General features: G+C 38.8%; 1 protein-coding gene across 1 annotated transcript in view; it reads right to left on the bottom strand.

Moving 5' to 3' along the window:
• TRPC4 (transient receptor potential cation channel subfamily C member 4) overlaps positions 1-23750 on the bottom strand; it is a 159279-nt gene that overhangs the window by 1194 nt on the left and 134335 nt on the right. Inside the window, exons 5-10 of the mRNA XM_086771942.1 lie at positions 23128-23267; positions 15811-16124; positions 13343-13538; positions 11456-11650; positions 3178-3219; positions 1260-1349 (exon numbers count right to left, since the gene is read on the bottom strand). Coding sequence (XP_086628068.1) covers positions 1260-1349; positions 3178-3219; positions 11456-11650; positions 13343-13538; positions 15811-16124; positions 23128-23267 — 977 coding nt within the window. The remainder of the gene's footprint in view (positions 1-1259; positions 1350-3177; positions 3220-11455; positions 11651-13342; positions 13539-15810; positions 16125-23127; positions 23268-23750) is intronic.

The raw sequence follows: 23750 nt of genomic DNA, 5'->3' as shown, positions 1-23750 counted from the left end.
GCACCATGCCTTACACACACAGGCACACGCACAAGGCATACACATCTGTGCATGCTTCTCTCTGAGTAGCAGTGCAGGCAGGACTTCGTGCATTTCCACGAGATGTGTGGCAGCTGGCAGCTAAGTCAGACCTAATCATTGCAGCCTGCTTTCTGCCAGCGCAGCCTCTGTCTCTTTAAAGGCCTGTCTCAGGAGAAGGCACCTTGCCTTCAGGAGATCCCTATTTCTTTTAATTTTCCCTAAAGGGATAATGAAGCAATTAGCTCAGGCTCTGATTGTATCTTCTGCATGTCTAAGATGAGGCAGATTAATATAATTTTGAATGTTTAGAGTTTGAGGTGCCAATAGGCACCCCTTATGAGGACAGGCTGAGAGAGTTGGGGCTGTTCAGCCTGGAGAAGAGGAGGCTCCAGGGAGACCTTATAGTGGCCTTCCAATACCTACACGGGGCCTACAGGAGAGACAGGGAAAAACTCTTCAGCAGGGCCTGTTGTAATAGGGTGAGGGGAAATGATTTTAAAATAGAGGGAGGAAGATTCATATCAGACATCAGGAAAAAATTATTTGCAATGAGGGTGGTGGAACACTGGAACAGGTTGCCCAGAGAGGTGGTCGATGTCCCATCCCTGGAAACATTCAAGGTCGGGTTGGAGGGGGCTCTAAGCAACCTGATCTGGTTGGAGATGTCTCTGCTGCTTGCAGGGGGGTTGGACTAGATGACCTTTAAAGGTCCCTTCCAACCCTAACGATTCTATGATTCTATGAATAGTAACAAAAGTGTTTGATGCTGGAAATACACATATATATGGCCCTGTTCAAGTAATCTGCGTCAATAGATTTCAATATTTGACTTCTTATTTAAGTTTTCCATCTTTAAAATAATATAAAAGGTATTTTGTATACAAATAAATGCAGAACAGCACTCTATAGAAGAAAATCTCTGTTTCCAAAGGTGCTGAAACTACTTGCATCTTGCTTTAGCAAATACGTTGTTACACGCACTTAGTCCCACTTGGTGTCCCCTTACATGGGCACAATACAAACTAGCTCATAAAACTGATTATTTTTCCAGCTAAAAAGAGAAGGAGACTTGCTGAAGTCCATGTACAATTCTATCTCTGTGTGGTCCATGAGGACACAGACACTGCTCTAGGAAGCGAGTTACATGCTACCTGAACAACTGAGGAGTGTGAGAAATGTGCTTTGCAGTCTTACAATAACTTACTAAAACACCTATAAACATAAAAATAAATACATACCTTGAAATTTTCTTCTGTCAGTCCTTCCTCAGTTTTGGCATCTCTTATCATTGCTGCAACATATCTCTTAACCAGATTTCTCATAACTTCCTAAAAATACAAAACATCATGTCAGCCTTCTTGATATTAGTTACTAAACCTGCACTCACTGAGCCTGCTTGGACTTCTTTGTGCTTTAGGAACACGACAAAAAAAGTAGACAAAACTTTAGCTCTGGCTGAAAATTTGTTCTGCTTTTCAATGGAAAGTGGCAATATTCATTACCATGAGAATGGATGTACTGGGTTTCACTAAAGGTATGTCTCATGCCAGTAACATGCAGTCTGGCAGTGAGAAGTAGCTGATGCCTCATGAGGAATATAAGTCCAGAGCAGCTGTATAATCTTATTTTCCAGCTATACTCTCCCAGGTCTCCTGTGATGTGAGATACAGAAACTTTCTAAATCAGAAATGATAGTTCTGGGTTTAATGGGCTGTGACAGGTTTTCCTGTGTGTTTTCAATTCATGTAAACTTTCTGCATTTGCAGATCCTTTGCCAATGAATTCCATGGTATAGCTGGCATAAGATTCCATTTGGGGGTTTGCTTATTTTTAACCTGCTCTCTGATAGTTTCTATTGCTGTCTTCTACTTCTAAGAATCCTATAATTATTTAGATTGGAAGAGATGCCTGGAGGCTGTCTAATCCAGCTCAGGGCCATGTCCAGTCAAGTGCTGAATATTTCCAAGGGTGAAGATGCTGTAGCCTCGCTCAGCAACATTTTCCAATTTTTTACTACCCTCACTGTGATGATGATCTTCCTTAAGGAATTTCCCATCCTGCAACTTGAGTCCATTGACTCTTATTCTTTTCCTGTGCACCTTCAAGAAAAATCTGGCTCCCTGTTCTCTCTAACCACCCACTATGTTATTGAAGACAACAATTAGATCCCACTTAACCTACTCCATGCTCAAATCCAAGCTGCTTCTTTTCTGTCAGCCCTCTAACCATCTTGGTGGCTCTTTACTGGATTCCTTCCAGATTTTTATCTCTTTCTTGTAGTGGGGGGCCCAAAACAGGACATGCTGATCCAGATACAGTCATACAAGCGTGGGCTGGAGGAGAATAATCACTTCCCTCAAAGTGCTGCCCGCAGCATTACTGAAGTAGCCTAGTACATGTCTGGTATTCAGTTTGTGGATAGATGGTAAACAGCTGCTTTGTCTTCACCTTCCCCATGATTTTATAGATCCCAGTTGTACTTCCCACAGCTATCTCTTTCTCAGATTAGAAAAGTCCTAGTTTACCTAATCATTTCCCATATGGAATCCATTAATTACCAAACCTACAAGTGTACAGCCCACCTCTTGTTTAACTTGCAGTGTCCTTTTAACACAACGAAAATTGAGAGTAAATCTGAAAAATTATTCCTTGTGCTACAATAATCTCAAAAACTCAGAGGCTGAAGCAGAAAGGATGGAAAAGAACAGCTTACAGGGGACCTAGGCAGAGGGGTTGTTAAGGGACAGGAAATTGTCTATGGGGGACCAGAGCCAGAGAGATGGAGAGCAGGTTCTGATGGAGCACGCCAGTGAGCTGCACATACGATCCTGACAAATCCCAGCAGGGAGGTGGGACTAAGTGTTTGCTTTTTTAAAGGCAATCCATTTTACAGTGGGCAAAATACTGGTTAGTATATTATTGTTCTAGGAAATATCCTTTTGCACTCCAAAAGCAGACAACCCTACTTCTCAAATGCTGTTGTTGAACACCAAAAATACTATGCTCATTTGCTGAGGATGAAATACGTATGTATTTCGTGGGTTTTTTTCCTTTCCTTTCCTTTTTTTTTTCCCTTTTCTTTTTTTTTTTTTGTTCCTGAAGACCTTTCGGAGACATGGAAAAATAATTGCTCAAAAAATAAACAAAGGCCTCTACCTGGTATTGATGATGTCTTCTCAGATTGTCAGCTGCACGCCTCTGGAAAAAAAAATAAAAGAAAAAAAAAAAGAACAAAAAAGCATGAATACCTGTCTGGTAGTAAAATGCGTACAGCATAGCAAAACAGCAGGTCTATGCAATATGTGGTATCTAGCAGGCTGAGAGAAATGCTTCAAAGTTTGTTGAAAAATGGCAGTACTGGAGCAAAGCCTGTCATTAGCTTTACAGAAGGGAGAATGTTATTATGGGGAAGGCAAAGTGGATTTTCTGCATTTTCACCAATATGCTGTTATTCCAGCATCGGCATGGGTGTGGTGGAGGAGCCAGGTCTCTGATTGCAGAGCCCCAAAGTCACTGATCTGAGCTAGAAGGGGAACAATATGAACATGTCACTCACTTGCACAGACTGTGATCATCTCACTCACTTGCACAGATTGGAGCATATTTTACTGAATTGAGAAGAGCTTGACATAAATGTGGTGTTAGCAAGACACTTGCTATGGCTCCTAATGTCTTATTTAAGATAGAGTTAATAAAAACCTGCACTATAAAATCATATTAAAGAGAAATTTTCCTGCTTGGTTCCCTGTTAAAAATACTCAGTCACAGACAGGGCTATGGAAGAAACTTAGCTTGCAATAAAGAGTTTGGTGTTGATAAGGAGGGAGCGTAAGAGCAATAGTAACTCTGAGGAGGAACAGGAAAAAGAAGTGCAGTAGGATGAAAGCATGATGCAGGCTTCGAGCAAGTGCTGCATTAGATTATACTGCCATATCTAAGAACTGTCCGGAAGAAGACAGAAAAAAAAAAAAACAAAACCAAACCAAACAACCTGCATTACTTAGTCCTTGAATTATTGTTGTCCTCAACAGCACACTGAGTCACATCTCCCTGTTCTCTACCTTAATTATCCCTGACTGGTGAAAGAGTTACAATTTTAGCTTTGGTTCTTATATTTGTTGCTGGTGAGAAAATAAAGTGTCTAATCACTGATTGTACTTCTAGAAAACAGAACACTTAGACCATCTTAAAACAGAATAAAAGGACATCCAAGGGACTTGTTAGAGCTGACCTCAGCTGCATAATGAGGCAGACACAGTAAGGTATTTTGTCATCTTATTTTACTTGAAACTGATTGGCAATTTATGATTAACAATTTCCCTGTACTCGGAACCAGTTTACACTTTTACATTCAATTCTTTTTCGCAACTAATTTGAGAGATGCAGTAGCTGTGTGTTTAGGCTTGGTAAAAAAAAAAAAATAACAGAAAAGGGAAAATAATTATTTCCTAATCGCTCTGAACTGACACCATGGGGTGGGGCCTTACACGTAAGTATCTTGTCTTCAGTATTTTCCCAGCTCGTGTTTGTGCATCTCCGCCTCATCCGAAGAGAAGATGCCAGTTCCTTGTGTGGAACTGGGGAGGGATGGGCGAGCCTCCCACCGCAGGGCTGGAGGGGGCACGGCAGCCGTGGGAAGGGCGATGCCCTCCCACCACTCCTCTTCAGGAAGGTTTAATTCTCTGATTTTTTCGCAGTTGACCACACGATGGAGATGTTTCATTCCTGCTGGGAGAGCACTAAGGGAGTCCGAAGCTGAGAGCTCTCAGCAACAAATCTGGCTCACAGGTAAAGGGAAAAACACTTTAAGGTGTAATTGAAACACACTTCAGTTCAGGTAAAGCTAACAGCTCCTATAAATAAAACAAACGCTAACTCTTGTCTCGCAGACTACTTTCTGCAGTTGCTGTCTGCTCTGCTTTATTTTACAGTGAAATGTGAGATAAATGCGTAAGTTTAATTTTTACCCATAACAAGGAATAGCTAAATCAGTTTATCCATTTTTTTTTTTTTGCAGCTGATTCTGAAACTCCCAGAAAAACTGACTCAATGCAATGTCAAAAAGTGCAATTTAGGATGACTTTGTAAACAAATTTATTTGTGTATTAACATGTCCAGAACAGTTCTACTGCACTTAACAATTGTTTTCAATTCATACCACTGAGAAGCTGAAAAATAATGCATTTAATGGTGTGTTTTCATACACAGACACATACCTGCTGCACAGGGAATTATGTACACATATAACCTATCAAAGTTATTACCCCCTTCAGTTCTCTATCTCCTGTTTAAATGTTCAGTTTCCAGTTCATAATCGCCTTTTGATTACCACTGAAAGCAGAATGAATCTGCTTAAAGACATTTGAAAATCAAGCTATTCACTATAAATAAAATGGCATTAAAACTCATATTGTCCTTATTTAGTTCTCAGCCAGCCTGCTTTTCTCTACTTGCTTGTAGTCTAATCTGTGGTTGTTCAAAATTTGTTTCAAGTAACTGCTGTGCTATGTGCATGGAAAAAAGTCTTGAAAAATATGGCTGGCAAAGAGATGAAAAACCTGACTAAAATAGTAACAGGGGAAGAAACACTCCTTTGATGACTATGTTGTATGAGATAATGAAATTGAAGGGGATACTTTCATCACTTTCCAAAGGCAGCACTAATATCCTCTGGGAAGTTTTAATAGTGGTTCTACTGGAACATATGATGGTTGGACTTGATGATTTTGGAGGTCTTTTCTAACCTAAAAAGTTCTATGATTCTATGATTCTACTAGTAGTGATAAGTACTTTGGTATTCCTGCTTACGCCATTCCTAGTGATTTGGAAGTAAATTCTTCCTAGTAACAGAAGAAAAATCTCCGTAGCAGTCAAAGATTTGATAATGTCAGATTACTTCTTTTGAAGTTTTTTTTTTAATCAAAGTTGTATCTTTTTTAAAGGAGGAATTCAAATTTGCTTAGTGATAAAGGTCCAGAAAATGTAAAGATCGTCTGAAGTCATGAGATCTTGGACAGAAGCATCCCATAAAAAAAGGTAAGAACTTATCTGTGTTGACAAAGAGGTTTTCCCATGAGATGGCCCTGGGCTATACAACAAACACTCCAGATTACTGATTTCCATTCCAGGTGGAAGGTGTCATATCTTCACTCAACTTTCAATAACACAAATTACAGAGAAAATACAAAATACTTAATTGACTTAGGAGCTGCATCATTTTTCACTTGGAGAACAAAAACTAGGAGAAGAGGAAAGGAGATTTTCTCTGACAAATGATAATAATTATCATGTATTTGCTTGGAAAAATGGCATAAAATTCTGGATAGCTAGGAATAAGGTAACTGCTTATCTAAACAACAGATGCAGAAAAAAAAAGACCCCTGAAGATATCCCTGACAATCCTTTCCATTTTCTCCTCCGAAATACTTAAAATGACAGGTAAAACACTTTCTGGTGGCTGATCAGACATAAAGTGGAATGTAATTTGAAGAAAATAGTACAATTTATTCCAGTGGGACTGGAGTTTCTTGCCTTGTATCTCTTCTGTTTTGAAATAGCAGTGGATTTCAGATGGCCAACAGGAGCATCCTTGAGACACCCAAAGATCTTGGGCAGTCAGGAAAACTTCAGCCTGATCAGTAGAGTTACGTTACTTATCCGGCTTTTGCAAAGGTGAATTGACAAAGTTAACAGAACTTTTATATATATATATATATATATATATATATATATATATAGCAGCACACGCTGTTATTTCAGAGTTTTAAGTGTAGGAGATACTTTGTGATAATAGCTGCAAGAGAATGCTGCATACCTGGGATATGTCAAAATGACAGAAAATAAAAATGTGCTGAAATCTGAAAGGTAGAAGATCTCTATCTGATTAATAGCAGAGCTGAAGCGCTAGTAGATCACATGGAAGCAGCCTGGCCTTCCTTCAGCTGTAGCTGTGTCTAGAGAGGCTGCCATCAGCACGGCTGGTCACCGTGCTGCTTTGGAGAAAAATCCTGTCTCTTGAAAAAGCTTGCCTTGGCTCCACCACCCACTCTTTCAGCTGTCCCAGTACAACAAAGGATGGCAGAACCAGAGAACTGACATCCAAGGAGAAGCAAATTAATCAGCTCTCTTCAGAGGCACCTCATCTCCCTGCAGATCCTGTTCTTTCCCCTGATAGCTTCATTATAAGCAGCACTGTAGATGGTCCCCCCAAGCAACCATGCCATACTTATTTCTACTGACATTTTTTTCTTCATATGAGCCAGATAAATCCTTTCACTGCCCTGCCTACTGTAAACTATCCTGACCCTGAACCGTTTCTTCATGAGTTCTGCCTGCATATTGTGAACTTTCAAATGTACACATACATATATTTTTACAGTGGATTGTTGGTGACACATTTAATACATCCTTGATTCATTCCTAGCTCACGATTCCTGGCTTTTTGGTACTGACTTCTTATGCAGATATCATGCCTGACCCTTGAAAAATGCTGGCTTTAACAAGTCAGATGCATTCTGTTTTGTATCCTCTAGCACTGACTCAGCCTTTGGATGCATACTGTTGCTTTTTCTAGTGGAAAACACCATAGTACATCACCACTGATTAGAGCTTCCTAGTAGGAAAGTTAACATTTAGAGGTTTCAGAACAAAATGTTTTGAATATATATATCTTCCAGACAACATGGCATCCATACATCCATACATCCAGCCAATGTAAGAAAATGAGCCTGAAACTGACTCTATAATATTTTTTTCCCTGCTACCCTGCGTCCCCTTTTCATAGGGACGGAATCAGAGTTCATAACGCAAGACTCAGTGTAAGTAGATCTTAACAAAGCTTATCTTGTAGCTCTGAGCCCAGGGTTATTACAGGGGAGATTCCAGTGAGCTGGAGTCATAGAGCTGTCAGCTGAGATCCCCAAACAAAAAGCAGAGAAAACTCCTCTTCATTTCCCTTTGGTTATAAGGGCATAGAGGTTCTAAATACAGTTTGTGATGCAGTTTGTTGGGACAACTGAAGAAGTTCTGGGAACCCAAGACTGAGCTGTGGGCGACAGGAATAAATTTTTCAAAACGAGAAAGCAGTGTATTCCCCCAGGACAAACTGTGCGATCACCATGGTGTGCCCATTCATTCTCCAATCACTTAACCTCTTAGGGAAAATCCATTTAACAGAGTCCGATTTACATCTACACAAACTGTGTGTAGACCTAACCTCTGGAGTGAATAGTGGCTCTCATGGTCTGATGGGTATGGACAGATTTTCCTAATATGGAAATCAGAGCACATAGTTGATACTCACATCCTTTCCCATTTTGGAGCTTGGGTGCATAACTGGGCCTAGAAATTCCAAAATATTCCAAATTCAGATAGCCCTAATGAGGCTTTTCTTACAGCTGAGGAGCTAGATGAAGAACTTTGTAGTTTTATGAGGTGCCCAGATGTGTGGACTGAATCTGCCTTGTTAGTCACAGCCACTCACTTTTTCCAGACAGCTGGACGTCTTGTTGCCATGATGGCTTGGCTGGTGAGCCCTCTGTGTCAGCTATACTTGCAGCTAAGTCCCTGCTCCATAGTGGAAACTAGCGATGGATATGGCCCTATTGTCTCATAGACTTTGAGATTTCCACTTTTTCTCATCAAACTTTTTTTTTTTTTTAAATCTGCTCTACAGAAATTAACTGAAAATGTCCTACATCTCTCCCTCACCTATGTTCTCCACTCCCACAGAGTTCAGTAATTAGTGGTTCACATTCAAATAACAGGGAAGCTAGGTTCAGATCCTTCTATTCTCTTCTCCCAAGAAAGCACCTTTCTCTCCTAGGATGTTAATTATTTTAAGATGGAAGTCTCTCCTATCAGAGCTGTTCTGCTTGGGGCAAATAATTAAATATCCACTGGAGAACAGAAGTGAACCTGAGTCTCCCATAGCCCAAGCTATTTGCTCGTTCTCTCTCCAAACAGAAATTTCATCCTGAAGCTGAAAAGTCTTTCCCAACAAAAGGTTCTTTGACATTGGTATATATTAATGAAAAAGCGTGGAGTTTAAGGATTTTGTATATTTTTTTAATTAAAAAAAAAAAAAGAAAAATTAAATTTGGAAAAATTCCCACCCAGCTCTGTGTGTAGACTCCCTGTCCTCCGAACCTTTGCTGCACCAGTTTTCCAAGACCCATGCTGCTAATTTCTAGAAGCTGATATTTTTGTACCCCAGCATAAGGTAGCTACAGGAACCAGTCAGTGATCTTTCTGGACCCTCTTCCTCACCATACTGTTCAGCATGGGGCTGAGAGCACTCTGTCTCTATTTTTTTTTATTATTCCACATGGCCAGGAATGAGTTTAATCCCAGAGCTGCACTTGGAGAGGGAAACACAGGAAAAAGAACCCTTATACTGGATAGAAAGCCTGACAGAAAATATTGTCCTGAAGATTTTGCTGGGATGTATAAGGGTATTCTGGATCTGTCCCAGTCAAATAGAGATACTGTGTTAACCAGCCCTACGTCCTCTGCTGCACTGGCATCACTCCACTATTTTTAATATCACTCTATCATTTTACATGAGCTAATCATCCCTACCAAATGTTTAACAAATGCCTAGAAGCATTGCCCACTCTCCCACACACACAAGTACATCAATCTCTTTATTTTCTCTTTCTAACAAACTCTCACAGCTTTTCTTTCAGTTAGTCTCTGCACTTAATTCTTTTCCTTGCTAGGTTACACAGTGATGTTTTATTCTTGAAGTTCTTCACCATTCATACTCAGTTCATGCCTTTTATTTTTATTTCTGTCTGAATCACTGTTTATCTCTCTTCACTGCTTTTCTAATATTAATTTTAACAGGGTTTTTTGAAAGTGTTTCTTTCTTGCAGTCTATTACTTGTTTGTTTCAATGTCATCCTCATGCTTCCTTTTCTGACTGTTTCTTTCCTATCTGTAAGTATGACAGCTAAGTGAAGCATATTTTCCTTTCACTATGTACATACTGGCCAACAAGATCAGGATATTGCAATAAACTTGATTAGAAGCTTTCCACAGAGATGACAGAAGCAGCTTAGGAACTGAGTTAATTTTATATGTCACTCTTCCTCTTTATGATATATCTGTACACCCCTGTGAACCTGTTCCTCCAAGTAACTCTAGCGATTAAACTGAACGCCAGGATATATGACAGAAGAACATGTAGGAAAAGCCTATCCTTATTACTCACTTCTCAAGAAACTGGGAAGAAATACAAGGAAAAGGTTGATAGAGTAATGGTCCAGCAAAGAATTGTATTGTATCCCCTGGCTTCTTTGAAATGAATGGATGTTTTTCTAGCAGGGTCAACAGCATGAGGACTATAACTCTTTCTTCTTCCCCTTGCCTACACATGACACTCTCATACTCTCACTTAATGCTCTGTTGTCTGAGTTCCTAACAGATTTGAAAACATTGATATTCACTAAATCCTTATGGTACAGGGAAAATGCCATTATTCACATTTTACCTACAATAGTTGTCTTTGTGTTGGAGTTGGCTAAATGCAGTTTAGCTACTGAGGTACTGACTCGTGTGCTATGGCAAATGCAGAACACATAACTAGAGAGATTTAGTTGTTGGTGGGCTAGGTTGTTCCCTGGATATTTCCTCTGACAATATAGAAGAACTGTGCTGCTGACTGAGGTATCTCAACTAGATAAAGGTAGGCGGGAGAAATTCAAATCTGCTTTACCCACTGCAGCTACCAGAGAAAGTCTGTGGCTGAGATATTACACAGATATCTGCTGAATCTAGGTGTAGGACTATTCTTGCTCCTCTTGTGTGCCTTTTCCTCTCTTTTTTTAATAGAGATTTCACAGCTATTCATCACTATTAGAATAGGGTACCAATGTGATTCTGAAATAACTCTACCTGTATATTCAAATAAGCAATTCCAAGTAAATGCTGTTACCTTTCAAAACGTTTTCTTTAATAGGAACAGCTTTTGGTGAGAATGTTTTTATGGTAAACCCATTTCATTATATGTAGAGAGAGAGAGATGGAGAATATTCCATGATGAATACTTTATATTTTATATCTGTGGTTCATGATATGTCAATGATACTTGAACTGTGACACTTGAGCTAGAGATCATCAGCCAGACCCCTGGAATTGGTAGACAAGTATACACACATTTGATGTCTCATATTTGTATTGCTTTTAGTCTTTCTCACATTAACTGTAGATGAGGCACAGTCATGGTTCATATTGTCACTGCACAGGAATAGGATGATGCTTTCTCTTCAGTTAAATACATTGACATGAACATAAAAAATAAACATTCTCTGTTAGAATTATTCTCTAACTCATATGCACATTATTTGACAGTACGGATGCTCTGTAAGACTGAGAAAGACTCATCTATATAGCAAAGAGGAGGACTACAGGCAGAGTAAAATACAGGACTTACCCCTATTGTTCCAAAACTTTCGGGCTTTCTTCTAATTTTTTTCTTGCAAAGGTGTCTCCACAACCATTTAATCAGGTACCAGAGAGATTTTGGGCTTGGTATGACATTGAAAGGAGTGGGCAGAGTTCCTCCTTCTTCAAAGTAACTCATCCAGAGTTTTGTTCGAGCAAACTTCCACTCAATGTCTGCATGATCCTGCACACAAGAAACACAACACCGCACAGATGTTGCTGTAATTAAGGTGGTGAAACAAACCTGTAAAAAAAATCCAAAAAGCTAAAACTAGAATGACCCTGATTTACCAATGAATTTTCTTGTTAAAATACTGTCATCTTCTTTTCACAGAAGGTCTTTAACACAAAGCAAAGCTAATCTGCTTTACTTCAGTAAAGTGATGTTAGATAAGTACAGTATATATCCACTTTCAACCTTTCTTTCCTTGCTACAGGCTTTTAAACAATTAAAAGTCTCTCAGACAACAAAGGATAATTACAAGCAGAAAAATGCTACATTTCTGGAAGAGATGTTTTGTTACAATAGCAGCTCATCGTTATTCCACATAGATCACTCTAATTACTCTGCTATGTAGCAGCTTCAACAAATCTGTAAGACTCATGCACTCTTTTAGCAATTGCCAGTCCTAGAAATTCACAAATAGGTTATCCAGCAAATCATGAGGCTCCTTAAAACTGTTGAGTGGAGGATCTTTTTTTCCCTCCTACTTCAGATTTATATATTTGGAATAGGTTGTGGGTGTTTAAAATTTTTATTTGAAATTTTATTTATTTTGGATTCTATATTACATTGCATAATTCTGAAAAGTTTGAAAAAAATCAAAACTAAGGTCCATGGAAAGATTACTAAATCCTAGCAGCTGAACAAGAAGTTTATATCACTAATATTAAATTTGGACAACAAACACAGTAGCCAAGAACTTAAACTACAGGTCTAGCCCTACCCTTTAATATTTAGCCAGATGCACAGTAATCAAAACAGTAATTTAGAAGTTGTAGGAGGAAAAGTATTTGACATGCAGTCTAAATTTTGATGAATGTTAGTATGTTGTGTTATTGTGTACCAGATCTTGCCAACTAGCATTCTATGAACACATGTAGTCAGTATTTCTTTGTGGAAAAACTTGTAATTTACAGGTTAGAAAAAAAAGGGCACATTTTAAAATCTTAAGACTGTGAAGCTTTATTTTATTTGTTCGCTTTTTGCATGATCATATCTGAATTATCATATGACGAATCAGTGTTTATTTTCATCAGTCTCCTTAACAGACAGCTGAGAAATAAAAATAAGCCAATAGCTCTGATAAGGATAAAGACAGTTTTCCTTAAAGGAGAAAACAGAACACTGTTGAATGAGGAGTAACAATTTTTTGTTTGAACTTCTAATGGGGCCAAAATTGTCCATGAAACATGGGCATCCAACATCTATTAACTCTATATTCATGATGTAAAAATTAAAAAAAAATCATCCTTTTAAAGGTTAACAAATATAATGTATTAAAAATAAAGTAGAGACAGAACAATCTTTGGCAGAGTCTCTTTCTCAGGAGAGATCCTGCATAGTGCCACTTGGGCAGGGCTGTAGCCCATGTCACCTGCCAGCAGCTCCAGGATGCCCTTCTCAACCCATGAGCCGGCTTCTGCAGCAGGGTCACCTCTTCCCTTTTCAGAGTTGTGGGGAAATTCCCTTCTGCCCAATCCAGCTGGGATCTGGTTTCTGTGTCCTTCCAGAACAGTGCGAAAGAATTAGAACAGAGCAGAGAATTTCTCCCAATATGCTGTCTGTTTAAAAGATTTACTGCCAGAAAAATGGGATGTAGGAACAGAGAGCAGGTATACATTACAAATGACCTAAGGATAAGGAACAACTTACAGCAATAAGCTGGTAAGAATTATTCATCATGGCTATCAGCATGTTGAGTAGAACAACCAGAGAGATTACATTATAGGTACCAAACATGGTGGCTCCAACAAATTCAGTAAATTCATGCCTTGCTTTCACATTGGTCACATAGAGATTGATGAGTCCAAATATAGACCAGAATAATGACTGCAACGTTTCAAATAATCTGAAAAACAAAACCCAAAAGGAATAGCTGTATAATAACAATACATGTACTTTTCATATTATTCAGTTTTTCCCAAGACACACGGAAGTCCTTGACTTGATTGAGATGAATGATACTTATCACAACGTAGGCAACATATATGGACTATCTTTCTAGGGAAATAATGTGTTAATGTTTCAGATTTGAGACTCTAGATATACAATACTGAATCTATAAATAAGCCTGAGAGTAAAAGGCTGAGTTTGTTCAAACTTCTGAGGGATAAATATAGTTTTCGAGATCTTATTTTGGAAAACTGCTTTTGAAGTATTTTAACTCTTTGCCTTGACTGTCAAGGGTAGAACAAAGATCCAAAAGTAACTCAATTATTGTGTTTCACCAAGATGTTAAAACAATTATGATATCCCCATACCTACTTGATGTTGTAAGTCTATGCAATTTCTAGTTTTTGTTGAGAGCAATAGAGATTAAAGGAGTTGTATGATTAGGACATTATTATCATTAGCATATGTTTTGTTTTGCAAAGAACGGAGACATTAGAACAACAAAAAAAAAAGACGCTCTCAAATGAAACTTAGATTTTTGTAACTAAACGATATGATATTCCCTTAGAGAAGGTTGAGACAACAGCTAGGAAGCTGAGTAACAATAACGAACTTAAAAATAATCCTCTGCAACTTGATAGCTTGACATATTTTCACTTTTTTGAAATGTTCAGCTACAACTACAGTGTCAAAGCATGGGCCCTGGTTAGCCCAGTTGCTCCTGAAAAGCTTGGAGCAAAATTTTCTGCTTGTTTGGTCCCATATCAAGATTAATTGGAGTGTGTTTTCCCCTTCACCCTGACACCAGAAGCAGGTTCCCTGATGTGTGGGCCACCAGCACTGTCCCTGCTGCACCCAGAGCAGGGAGGCTGTTGAATTGCAGGGACTTGTACCACCCTGGGCAGTCCTGCACGCTGGGACCCGCTGTCCAGAACTGGGCAAAACTTAACCCTTCAGCTCCCTTCCCACCACGTGTTCTCATCTGTGAAACGTTACTTTGTCATGCAGCCCAGTACAGTGCTGTCCGACAGAGATCTGAGAGGGCTTTTATTTACAGAAACTCTGGGTCCTGACTCTCTGCTCCTGTGAGACACTGTACATGAGTGGTAAAGTACTGCTCTGGATTCTCTTGTATGGTTTACACTTGTCTGAGCACAAATTGAACAACCACCACCCTCCCCTGCTCACAGTAGCAGAAAAGGCTCATAAGGTATCCCCATTTGCCTTGACACCGTGTTCTGGCACTACTACCACTAAGTCTTCATATTTCTCAGATAAATAATATTGCTTCCCTCAGTGTTCAGCTCTGAAAAATTTCCCTGTGCTTTTCTGTTCAGATCACGCATAGTTTAGACCTGCATAAGTCATTATTAATATGTAAGATAAATATACTGTGCCTGAACAAAGTTACTTGATTAAGATGATATAAAAGGTGTTATTTTTATAAAATATAAATAATATATAAAATAATATATAAAATACTTTGGAAGGAAGCCATTGGTAATAAATATATATTTTAAATAGTTTAGATACGATTCATATACAGTAATAGGGAATAGATATTTATAGCAGAAGTTTGATTCAGATTGTAAATTGAAAGATGAAAGAGAGAATTATTACTCATTTCATAGTGCTTTGGTACTACAGGTGAACTACAGAACAGAGTTAAGTAAAATTGACTTTTAAGTGAAAGAAAAATAAATAAACTTTAAGACAGAAATTAGAATATAGTGTTTGATTGTGTGGAGTAGACTCAGGGTCAGTAGAAGCCTGGACTGAATGTTCTTTCATGCCTCAGTTTATCACATTTACAAGGAATCTTCATGTTTCAGAATGTCAAACGTATTTAATGTCCACAAGCAGACACGGAAGAAATGCAGAGTGACAGCTGCTCGATAAGCAAGCTCTGACCTGGTGACTTTTTTTTTTCCTTAATTCTAAATATGTACTTTCTAATCCCATATTATTTCCCTTTCATCTTTATTTTGTCTTTTTACCTCTTGAGATATCTCGAATTGTACACACATCACTGTGGTATGGGATGAACATTATTACAGAATGATGTAATATTAATATTTGTTTTATTAGGGTAACTTCAGATGTGTCTGTCAGGACACCACTGTAATACCAACAGAAAACAGACAGCCTCTTTCCTGTAAACAACAACTAAGTGATTAAAACATTGAGGGCAGAGGAGTGAGTGAGATAGAAATAGATCAGCCACTTACGTTGAAAATGCATTATTCTGCTTTTCACATCTTATTCCTTTGCAGTTGCCGGGTTCATTTGTCTCATAGTAGAAGTACAGCTGGTTCAATCCATTTGCAAAAGCTAGCAGCACAAGGCAGTATATGAAGAGAAATTTCAAAATGTCCAGCAACATTCTTCCCAGAGATATCTGCAGAGGTCCCAGGTGAGAATTTGCAGTGAATAATGAGATCAAGCGCAGGGAGCTAAAGATGTTTGCGATTGCAAACAGGGCCTCAGCCACCAGGGTTGGATGCCACATGTCCCAGCTCTCCCGTGGAACTAAACCACTATACTGAAAATAAGCAGAATGGAAGAAATTATTCCTCTATTTTTATGCATAAACAAGTATGTCAGTTTCTTTATAAGCTGTGCAATTAATTTGCAGATAGCATAATAAAACTAAACATCTTTTGGAACACAACATCTCTTCAGGAGAGCTTTTTATGTTAGCAAAACAAAAAATGAGCAGTAGCCATGTACTTGTCCTTCATTTTCATCTGCAGAATGATCTATGCTTTCCAGTTTTTCTGCTTGTACTTTGCATTTGGCTATAATTTTCACAGTAGCAAAACCAAGCCTAACAATTCTGACTGAGAGTAAAAGGACCAGCTTTTGAACACCTGCATTTTTACAATTATAGAAACTTTCAGCTAAAAAATCAGGTAAATTAGTTCTTTGGCAAACAGTGCAGATACAGCAATGATGGCTAGAAACTCTCAAGAACTTTGGAAAGTTGGAAGAAAACATTTAATCAAGGAATAAGTATATCGCTTAATGACTAACACTGGACCAATGATGAAAAAGCTGTTTATTAATGAACCATGGCAAACTGCTTCTGTGTCTCATTATCAAAGAGTCTGGTCCCTGGAACTGTGACTCTTTACTGTTCCAGCTCTACAAAAAAAAATTTATTGAAGATGAAAGATGTTACTTTGAACTGAGGCTTAACTACTGTGGTAGACTTATTATTATTTACTTGGTCTCATTAATCTGTTTTACAGAACATACGAGAGTACAGAATTTATGCTATGAAGCACTCCAAAAACATGGGATAATGTAATATGAAGCAGATTTCAAAGAGGCACTATGGTGCAGTGTGCATTTACCTACTCTAGACCACCCAGATACTTCCTTCAGATCTGCTGAGCATGCCCTCAGTATTAAGGAAAGGGACTCTTCCGTGTCACTGGGGCCAGATGAAACAACACTGACAGGCATCACAACATTTCCACATCACACTTGCCCTCCAAAGAAGGTGATTTCTCTCAAGGTCATTCAAAAGCACCTCAGGAACCTGAATAGACATAAGCCTAAGGGACCTGACGAGACGCATCCCAGAGTCCTGAGGGAATTGGCTGATGTAGTTGCCAAGCTACTCTCCATAATATTTGGAAAGTCATGGCAGTCAGGTGAAGTCCCTGCTGACTGGGAAAAGGGAATTATTGCATCAGTTTTCATAAAGGGTAGAAAGGAGGATCCCAGAAACTACCAACCTGTCAGCCTCACCTGTGTGTCTGGCAAGATCATGGAACAGATCCTCCTAGAAGCTATGCTGAGGCCCATGGAGGACAGGGAGGTGATTAGGTGATTCAAGGGAGGTGATTTGAGACAGCCAGCATGGCTTCACCAAAGACAAGGCCTGCCTGACCAACCTGGTGACTTTCTCTGATGGAGTGACTACATCAGTGGACAAGGGAAGAGCTAAGGATGACAAGAGAAGAGCTATAAGGAGACATTCTTGAGAAGGGTCTATTGTGACAGGACAAGGGGTAATAGTTTTAAAATAGAGGGAGGTAGATTCAGGCTGGACATAAAGTAAAAACTGTTTACAATGAGGGTGGTGGAACACTGGAAGAGGTTGCCCAGAGAGGTAGTAGATGACCCATCCCTGGAAACATTCAAGGTCGGGTTGGAGGGGGCTCTGAGCAACCTGATCTGGTTGGAGATGCCCCTGCTCCTTGCAGGGGTGTTGGACTAGATGACCTTTAAAAGTCCCTTCCAACCCAAACTATTCTATGATTCTATGATTCTGTCAACTATCTGGACTTCTGTAAGGCCTCTGACACGGCCTCCCACAACATCTATCTAAATTGCAGAGATATGAATTTGATGGGTGAACTATTTAGTGGATAAGGAATTGGCTGGATAGTCACATCCAGAGTAGTGGTCAACAGTTCATTGTCTGGATGGAGACCGGTGACAAGTGGTGTTCCTCAGGGGTCCATATTGGCATCAGTAGTGTTTAATGTCTTCATCAACGACGGAGACCGTGGGATTGAGGGCACCCTCAGCAAATTTGCAGATGACACTAACATGAATGGGTGCAGTTGTCACACCTGAGGGACAGGATACGATCCAGAGGGAGCTGAACAAGCTTGAGAAGTGGGCCCATGTGAACCTCAGGAGGTACAATAAGGTAAAGTGTAAGGTCCTGTAAGCCCTGGGACAGGGCTGCCCCTGGTATCAATACAGGCTTGGAGATGAAGGGATCGAGTGCAGCCCTGCAGAGAAGTACTTCAGGGTACTGGTGGATGAAAAGCTAGACACAGCCCAGAAAGCCAACCATATCCTGGGCTGCATCCAAAGAAGCATGATCCGCAGGTCAAGGGAGGTGACTCTGCCCCTCTACTCCATCTTGGTTAGACCCCACCTGGAGTACTGTGTCCAGCTCTGGAGTCCTCAGTACAAGAAAGACATGGACCTGTTGGAATGGGTCCAGAGGAGGGCCATGAAGATGATCAGAGGGAGGGAGCACTTGTCTTATGAGGACAGGCTGAGACAGTTGGGGTTGTTCAGCCTGCAGAAATGCGGGGAGAGGCTATCTTATAACTGTAGTCTGACAAGATGTATCCAGTGCCTCTTTTCTGGAAGAGACAGAGTTAAGGAGAAACGTGAGAAGAAAGGACTTTATCTATGATGTTGTGGATTGAGACACAAAACTAGTGTGTTAAAACAGTCAGAAAAGATCAAGTGACCTCTTATTTGCAAAAGAGAAATCAAAGGCACAACTGTGATATTTCAGCTTAACTGACTCCGCCTTTCCTAGGCTCAAGTGCTTCTCCTGCATGTGTGGATGCCACGTAAAAAGTCTCATGGTTGTAAGCAGAGACTGAGGGCTGTTATTTTAGTTTTGAAGAGACATGATTCAAGAGACTGGAAATACTTGGCTGAAAAACAGTGAGAAAGGTGAAGGCCTGAGAAATAAATTTGGAAATGATCTGTGAAATATATTATCTGAAAGAAGACAGCAAATAGTATAAGGAAAATCGTGAGTATAAAGGGGTTTGACAACAAAACCATATTAATTCCACTAACTAGAGGATGTTGAAAAGAAATCTAGAAATATCAAAAAAGAACTGTGAAAACAAAGAAGGTCACATGTGAAAAGGGAAAGAAAGCAGAGGAACAAAAAAACTAGGCATACTAAAACTAGAAGCAGTGAAACTAAGAAAAAAAGAAAAACTGTATTTTAGGACCAAACAACCCAAAAACATGCAGAACTGACTTATTTGTTCTCTCACTCATGCTCGTTGATGTTCTTCTGTTCTATAAGGAATAAATAAATGATTATTGTTCTAGAGAACAGAAAATGGTAAAAGCAAGTATAGCAACTTGCTTGTTGTAAATAATGAAGTTGATACTTTTCAGTCTTTCTTTTTTTTATTTTGTGACTCTGCTGAATTTCTATCCCCACTTCAAATGCAAACACAACCTTTTCACTTGTAACAAAGCTAATCATCATTTAACATGATTAAATAATACCTATCATTGGCTCGTTGGTTGAAGGAAATGACTATGGCACATAAATGGAAAATTAAGAAGAGCAGAAAACAAATTGAGCAGGATATAAATAGTAGAGTTTCAAAGCAAATATATGATGATTGTGTGATGCCACCCAGGGAATACAATATAATAATTCTTGATCCTAACTCAAAAGAATTAAAATGTAAATCTAATATTAGAACCATTTGTGAGAAAAAAAGCTGAGTGATCACTCTTTTCCCATGAAAACAAAAGTCATGAACTGTAGATCTCATGGAAGCCCCATGAGAGATCAAATAGACATGTAAATCAGGCTACCTGCATGTTGAGTGGGCTATTGGACCTTCAACAAATGTGACCCCTTGTTTCTGGTAACAAAATGAAAAGTTAAATAACACCCATTTCAGGAAAAGAACTTTAAATCATTTCCTGAAAGGTCATATGTGAATATGAACTCTTCCTATTTTCAAATGTATGTCCCAATGACTGCATTAATTATGTTGAATTTCAGAGCAGCAGTAGGAAGAGGGCAGGGGGATGGCCTACCAAAGAGCTTTAAAACAGTAATTACACTGAGGAATTGAGTTTCTAAATTTTTTGGGGGAAGGAGGGATATTTGATATTTGAATCTGGTGAAACATCAATCAAAAACATTTTACAATGCAAACATACAAGAAAAAGATGTTAGCTTCTGCAGAACTGGTGGCAGAAGAGAAATATAATCTTATTTACTACCGAATAGAGCAGATCTGACACAGTGATCATTAAGCCAGTAAATATTGAGATAAAAAATGTATTTTTAGTTACTTTCAGAGTTCTTGCCTTGAATAGAAACCTATTTCCCTACTGGCTTGTAGGGAAGCCACTGACTAGTAGCCACTAGTCAGTGGCCGAGACATGTAATCAGTAATATGAACTTGCTCGCAATCTCCAGCAGAATTGGAAGCAAGCAGCACTAGGTCCACTGCTCAAGTTTAACAAATATTTAAGATAAAGCAAGCATGGTCTTCACATAATTTAGCACTGTACCTAACTTTATGCATCAGTACAAAATAAATTATCTTCCAAAAACATAAAGAGAACCATTTTTCTTAGACAACAATGATTTCTATTTATATTTATAACCCTCCATCAAAACAGATGCGTTGCTTGAAATCAGTTATCTTGTAGTCTCATAAAACATGTGACAATGGACTATTTATAATCACATTATTTACTGGGGAGAGAGCATTTTCAGTGGATATACTGAGTAACTTAAAAAGACCTCACATGTTGATGTACAATCAGAGACCAAAAGCATAGCCCTTTGAAAAAATACGAGATGTACTCATTTTATTTGAATACTGGCAACAAAACAGATAACTCTGAGTTATCTTAGTGGTTTTCTCATCCCGAAATTACACTCTTTGGTGTATTTTACAATATCCCATCAGCTTCCGTAAATAATATCCATCAGTCAGAGAGCCTCAAATGGGCAATAAACACTATGTTTTTCTCTGGGAACATGTATCACACAGGCAAGTATGAGGGAATTTTCCTAATTTTATTTAAAAGAGTTGGTTAAAATGATTTTTTAGGTGCCTTGAGCTGATTCATGGAAGGCAGAATACATCTAAGAAGCGAGCTTATAGATATGATTCAAAAAATACAGAAAAGCTGTATTTTAGAAAAACCTGTCTTGTAAGGTTTAAGAAATGAAAATAAAAGCTTTACACCAAAATATACCGGTTACATTTGGCATCCTCTCAGTCCCATCTGGCACAGAAGTGAGGAACTCTGTGGTAGGTGTTCGAAGGAAGTGTGGCTGGGTATAAGTTACTCTGTTCATTACATCATCATGTGTTTCAGTTGCCTACTACAACTAAGGCTCTTTTAAGGAACAGAACATATTTGGGTGCAACATTGCACACACAGTAAAAAAACAATAGCCACATAACCAAAGATAGTGCTTTATGCTCTGTGTTGATTATGATTGGCATGCAAGCACTAATTTGGAGAGTAATGGATGCGCATCATCCCAGATACTGTCACCTTGGAATCTGATTACCGTACACAGAAGCTGTCTGTGAAATGAAAGGATTATAATGTCTTCTAATTAATATTATTCTAAAGTGAATAATTGGCCATCTCCAATGCTTTGGAAACATGCATTTTCAATTAACTGCTCGCTTTGTTACATAGGACAGTGAAATGACTATTTATTTTCCAGTCACTTTATGATACGGCATCCTTGTGTGTAAAAAGACATTTCATGAGCTTTAAATGACAGCTCTCCTCATGCTTTCGAGCATCTTGCTCTTTCAGGCAACAGCTCCAAATTTATTTCAGTGAGAAGACTTCCAAAGGTTTGCAGCCAGAGAGCCAGCATCAGAAACATTTTGTCAGAGGAGGCGGCTGGTGTGTCAACAGATCACAGGTCTTTGCTCATCCCTGCCCCTGCTGAGTTGGTATGTGGACCCTTGTGAACAGACACCAGACGATAGGAATTAGAGGTTCCTATGTTCCTCTATACTTGTAGCAGGGGTGCAGCAGAATCAGCTGCTGTTTGAGGGTAAGGAGCTGTAAGCAGCTACTTGTTGGCTGTCTCCTCTTCTTTTGCCAGCCAAAAGGATCTTGGCAGAGGAGAGACTCTCCTTCCATGCCTACAAGGTAGCTGGTGGCAGGGAACCTGAAACAGCTGAAATACAATGCTGATCACAGTGGCCAGTAGAAATGGGCTTGTTATTTTTACTTGGATGTGATAAAAGCTCCACGACAGATGCTAAGAAATGTTTTCATCTCCTTTCAGATGTGGTTTTCTTGTGCTTGAGACCATTTTTTGATTAAAATATTTCATTTTATGAGGAATTTCTATCATATTATGGATTCATGTTGAACAAATACAAAATACAGCATGTTCCATGGCTTTGGAAAGAAGGGCTCTTTTGGTGGAAGATACTCCAAACAGTGGGAATATAAAACTACTCATAAAAAGTCCACGAAAAAGACGAGAAAATGAACATACCCAGCCTCAAGTGACCATTTTATCCCCTTCAGCTTTACTTTTTCATTTTGCACTTACCAACAATTTTCAAAACAAAATTAAAATCTTGCTCTTTAGCTTTTTTTTTCCTCCCTAATTTTGAGGAAATCTTCCTGTAGTCCTGTCCAGAAGTTTAGCATGGTGCATAAAATTGTCTTAGGGGCAATAACTTCTTAGGCAAAAATATGCAAAGTCCAACACAAAATCTAATTTTGTGCAAACATTATTAAATATTACCAGTTATTCTCCTTTTCCAAGAAAAAAAAAAAAGATAGTATTACTGTTCAGGATCAAATAACAAAAGATTGCCTAGGTGAGGAAGAAAGTGTAAATCACAATGTTTTGTTCACACTTATCCTGGTCTAGCTTCTTGTCACAACTGCAGAAGATTTAATGAGCACATCATACATCTCTTGCATTGCTAAGCCTCAGAACTCTAAATAAAGAAGAAAGTTTGAAGAAGCCTAATTTCATCTTAAATATTTTGCTGAATTTCTTTTAAAAAGTTTACCTTTGAAAATGCAACAATTTTCAAAGAGATTGTTGCTAAGTACAAGGAGTTCATTACAAAATCCATGAGGTTCCACCAATCATGAATGTAGTCCTGTAGTCCACCATCCCACATCTGTTTAATTTCACCCCAGATAAAACCTGTAAATAGAACATAATTCATTAAGCATGAATATTAAAAAAGGCTATGACTATTCTAGACACTTTTCTCACAATGGATTGATTCTCCTTAGATTAATTATAAAGGGAAGGTGGGTAAGTGCTCTAAATTACACATCTAGTTGGGTGAAATTTTATTTTCCCATTACTGTTTCCAGAATTAATTTGCCAGGCAAAACAAACAAACAAACAAATTATCTGCTTGTATAAGGGCAATTTCTTTGGCTTTCCTAAATCTCTTTTCCCATTGCATCTTAATAAGTATTAAAAGGGTCTTAAAAGTAGTCAACGTTGCCAACTCTGTCCTTGGTACCTGCTGCAATATAAATCAAACTGGAAAATTCATGACTGCAGGAGTCAATCCAACACATCAGTTTACTCCAATTGGAACCCACACAATAAGGAAGACAGTTTCTACTGTTGTTGTCAATGTTGAACTAAGGTCTCTCTTTTCCACAGGAAAGA

This window comes from Chlamydotis macqueenii, chromosome 1 (assembly GCF_036417535.1).
Source record: "Chlamydotis macqueenii isolate bChlMac1 chromosome 1, bChlMac1.mat, whole genome shotgun sequence".
Classification (NCBI taxonomy): domain Eukaryota; kingdom Metazoa; phylum Chordata; class Aves; order Otidiformes; family Otididae; genus Chlamydotis; species Chlamydotis macqueenii.
The sequence above is the reverse complement of the archived record's forward strand: the minus strand, read 5'-3'. Positions and strand labels throughout refer to the sequence as shown.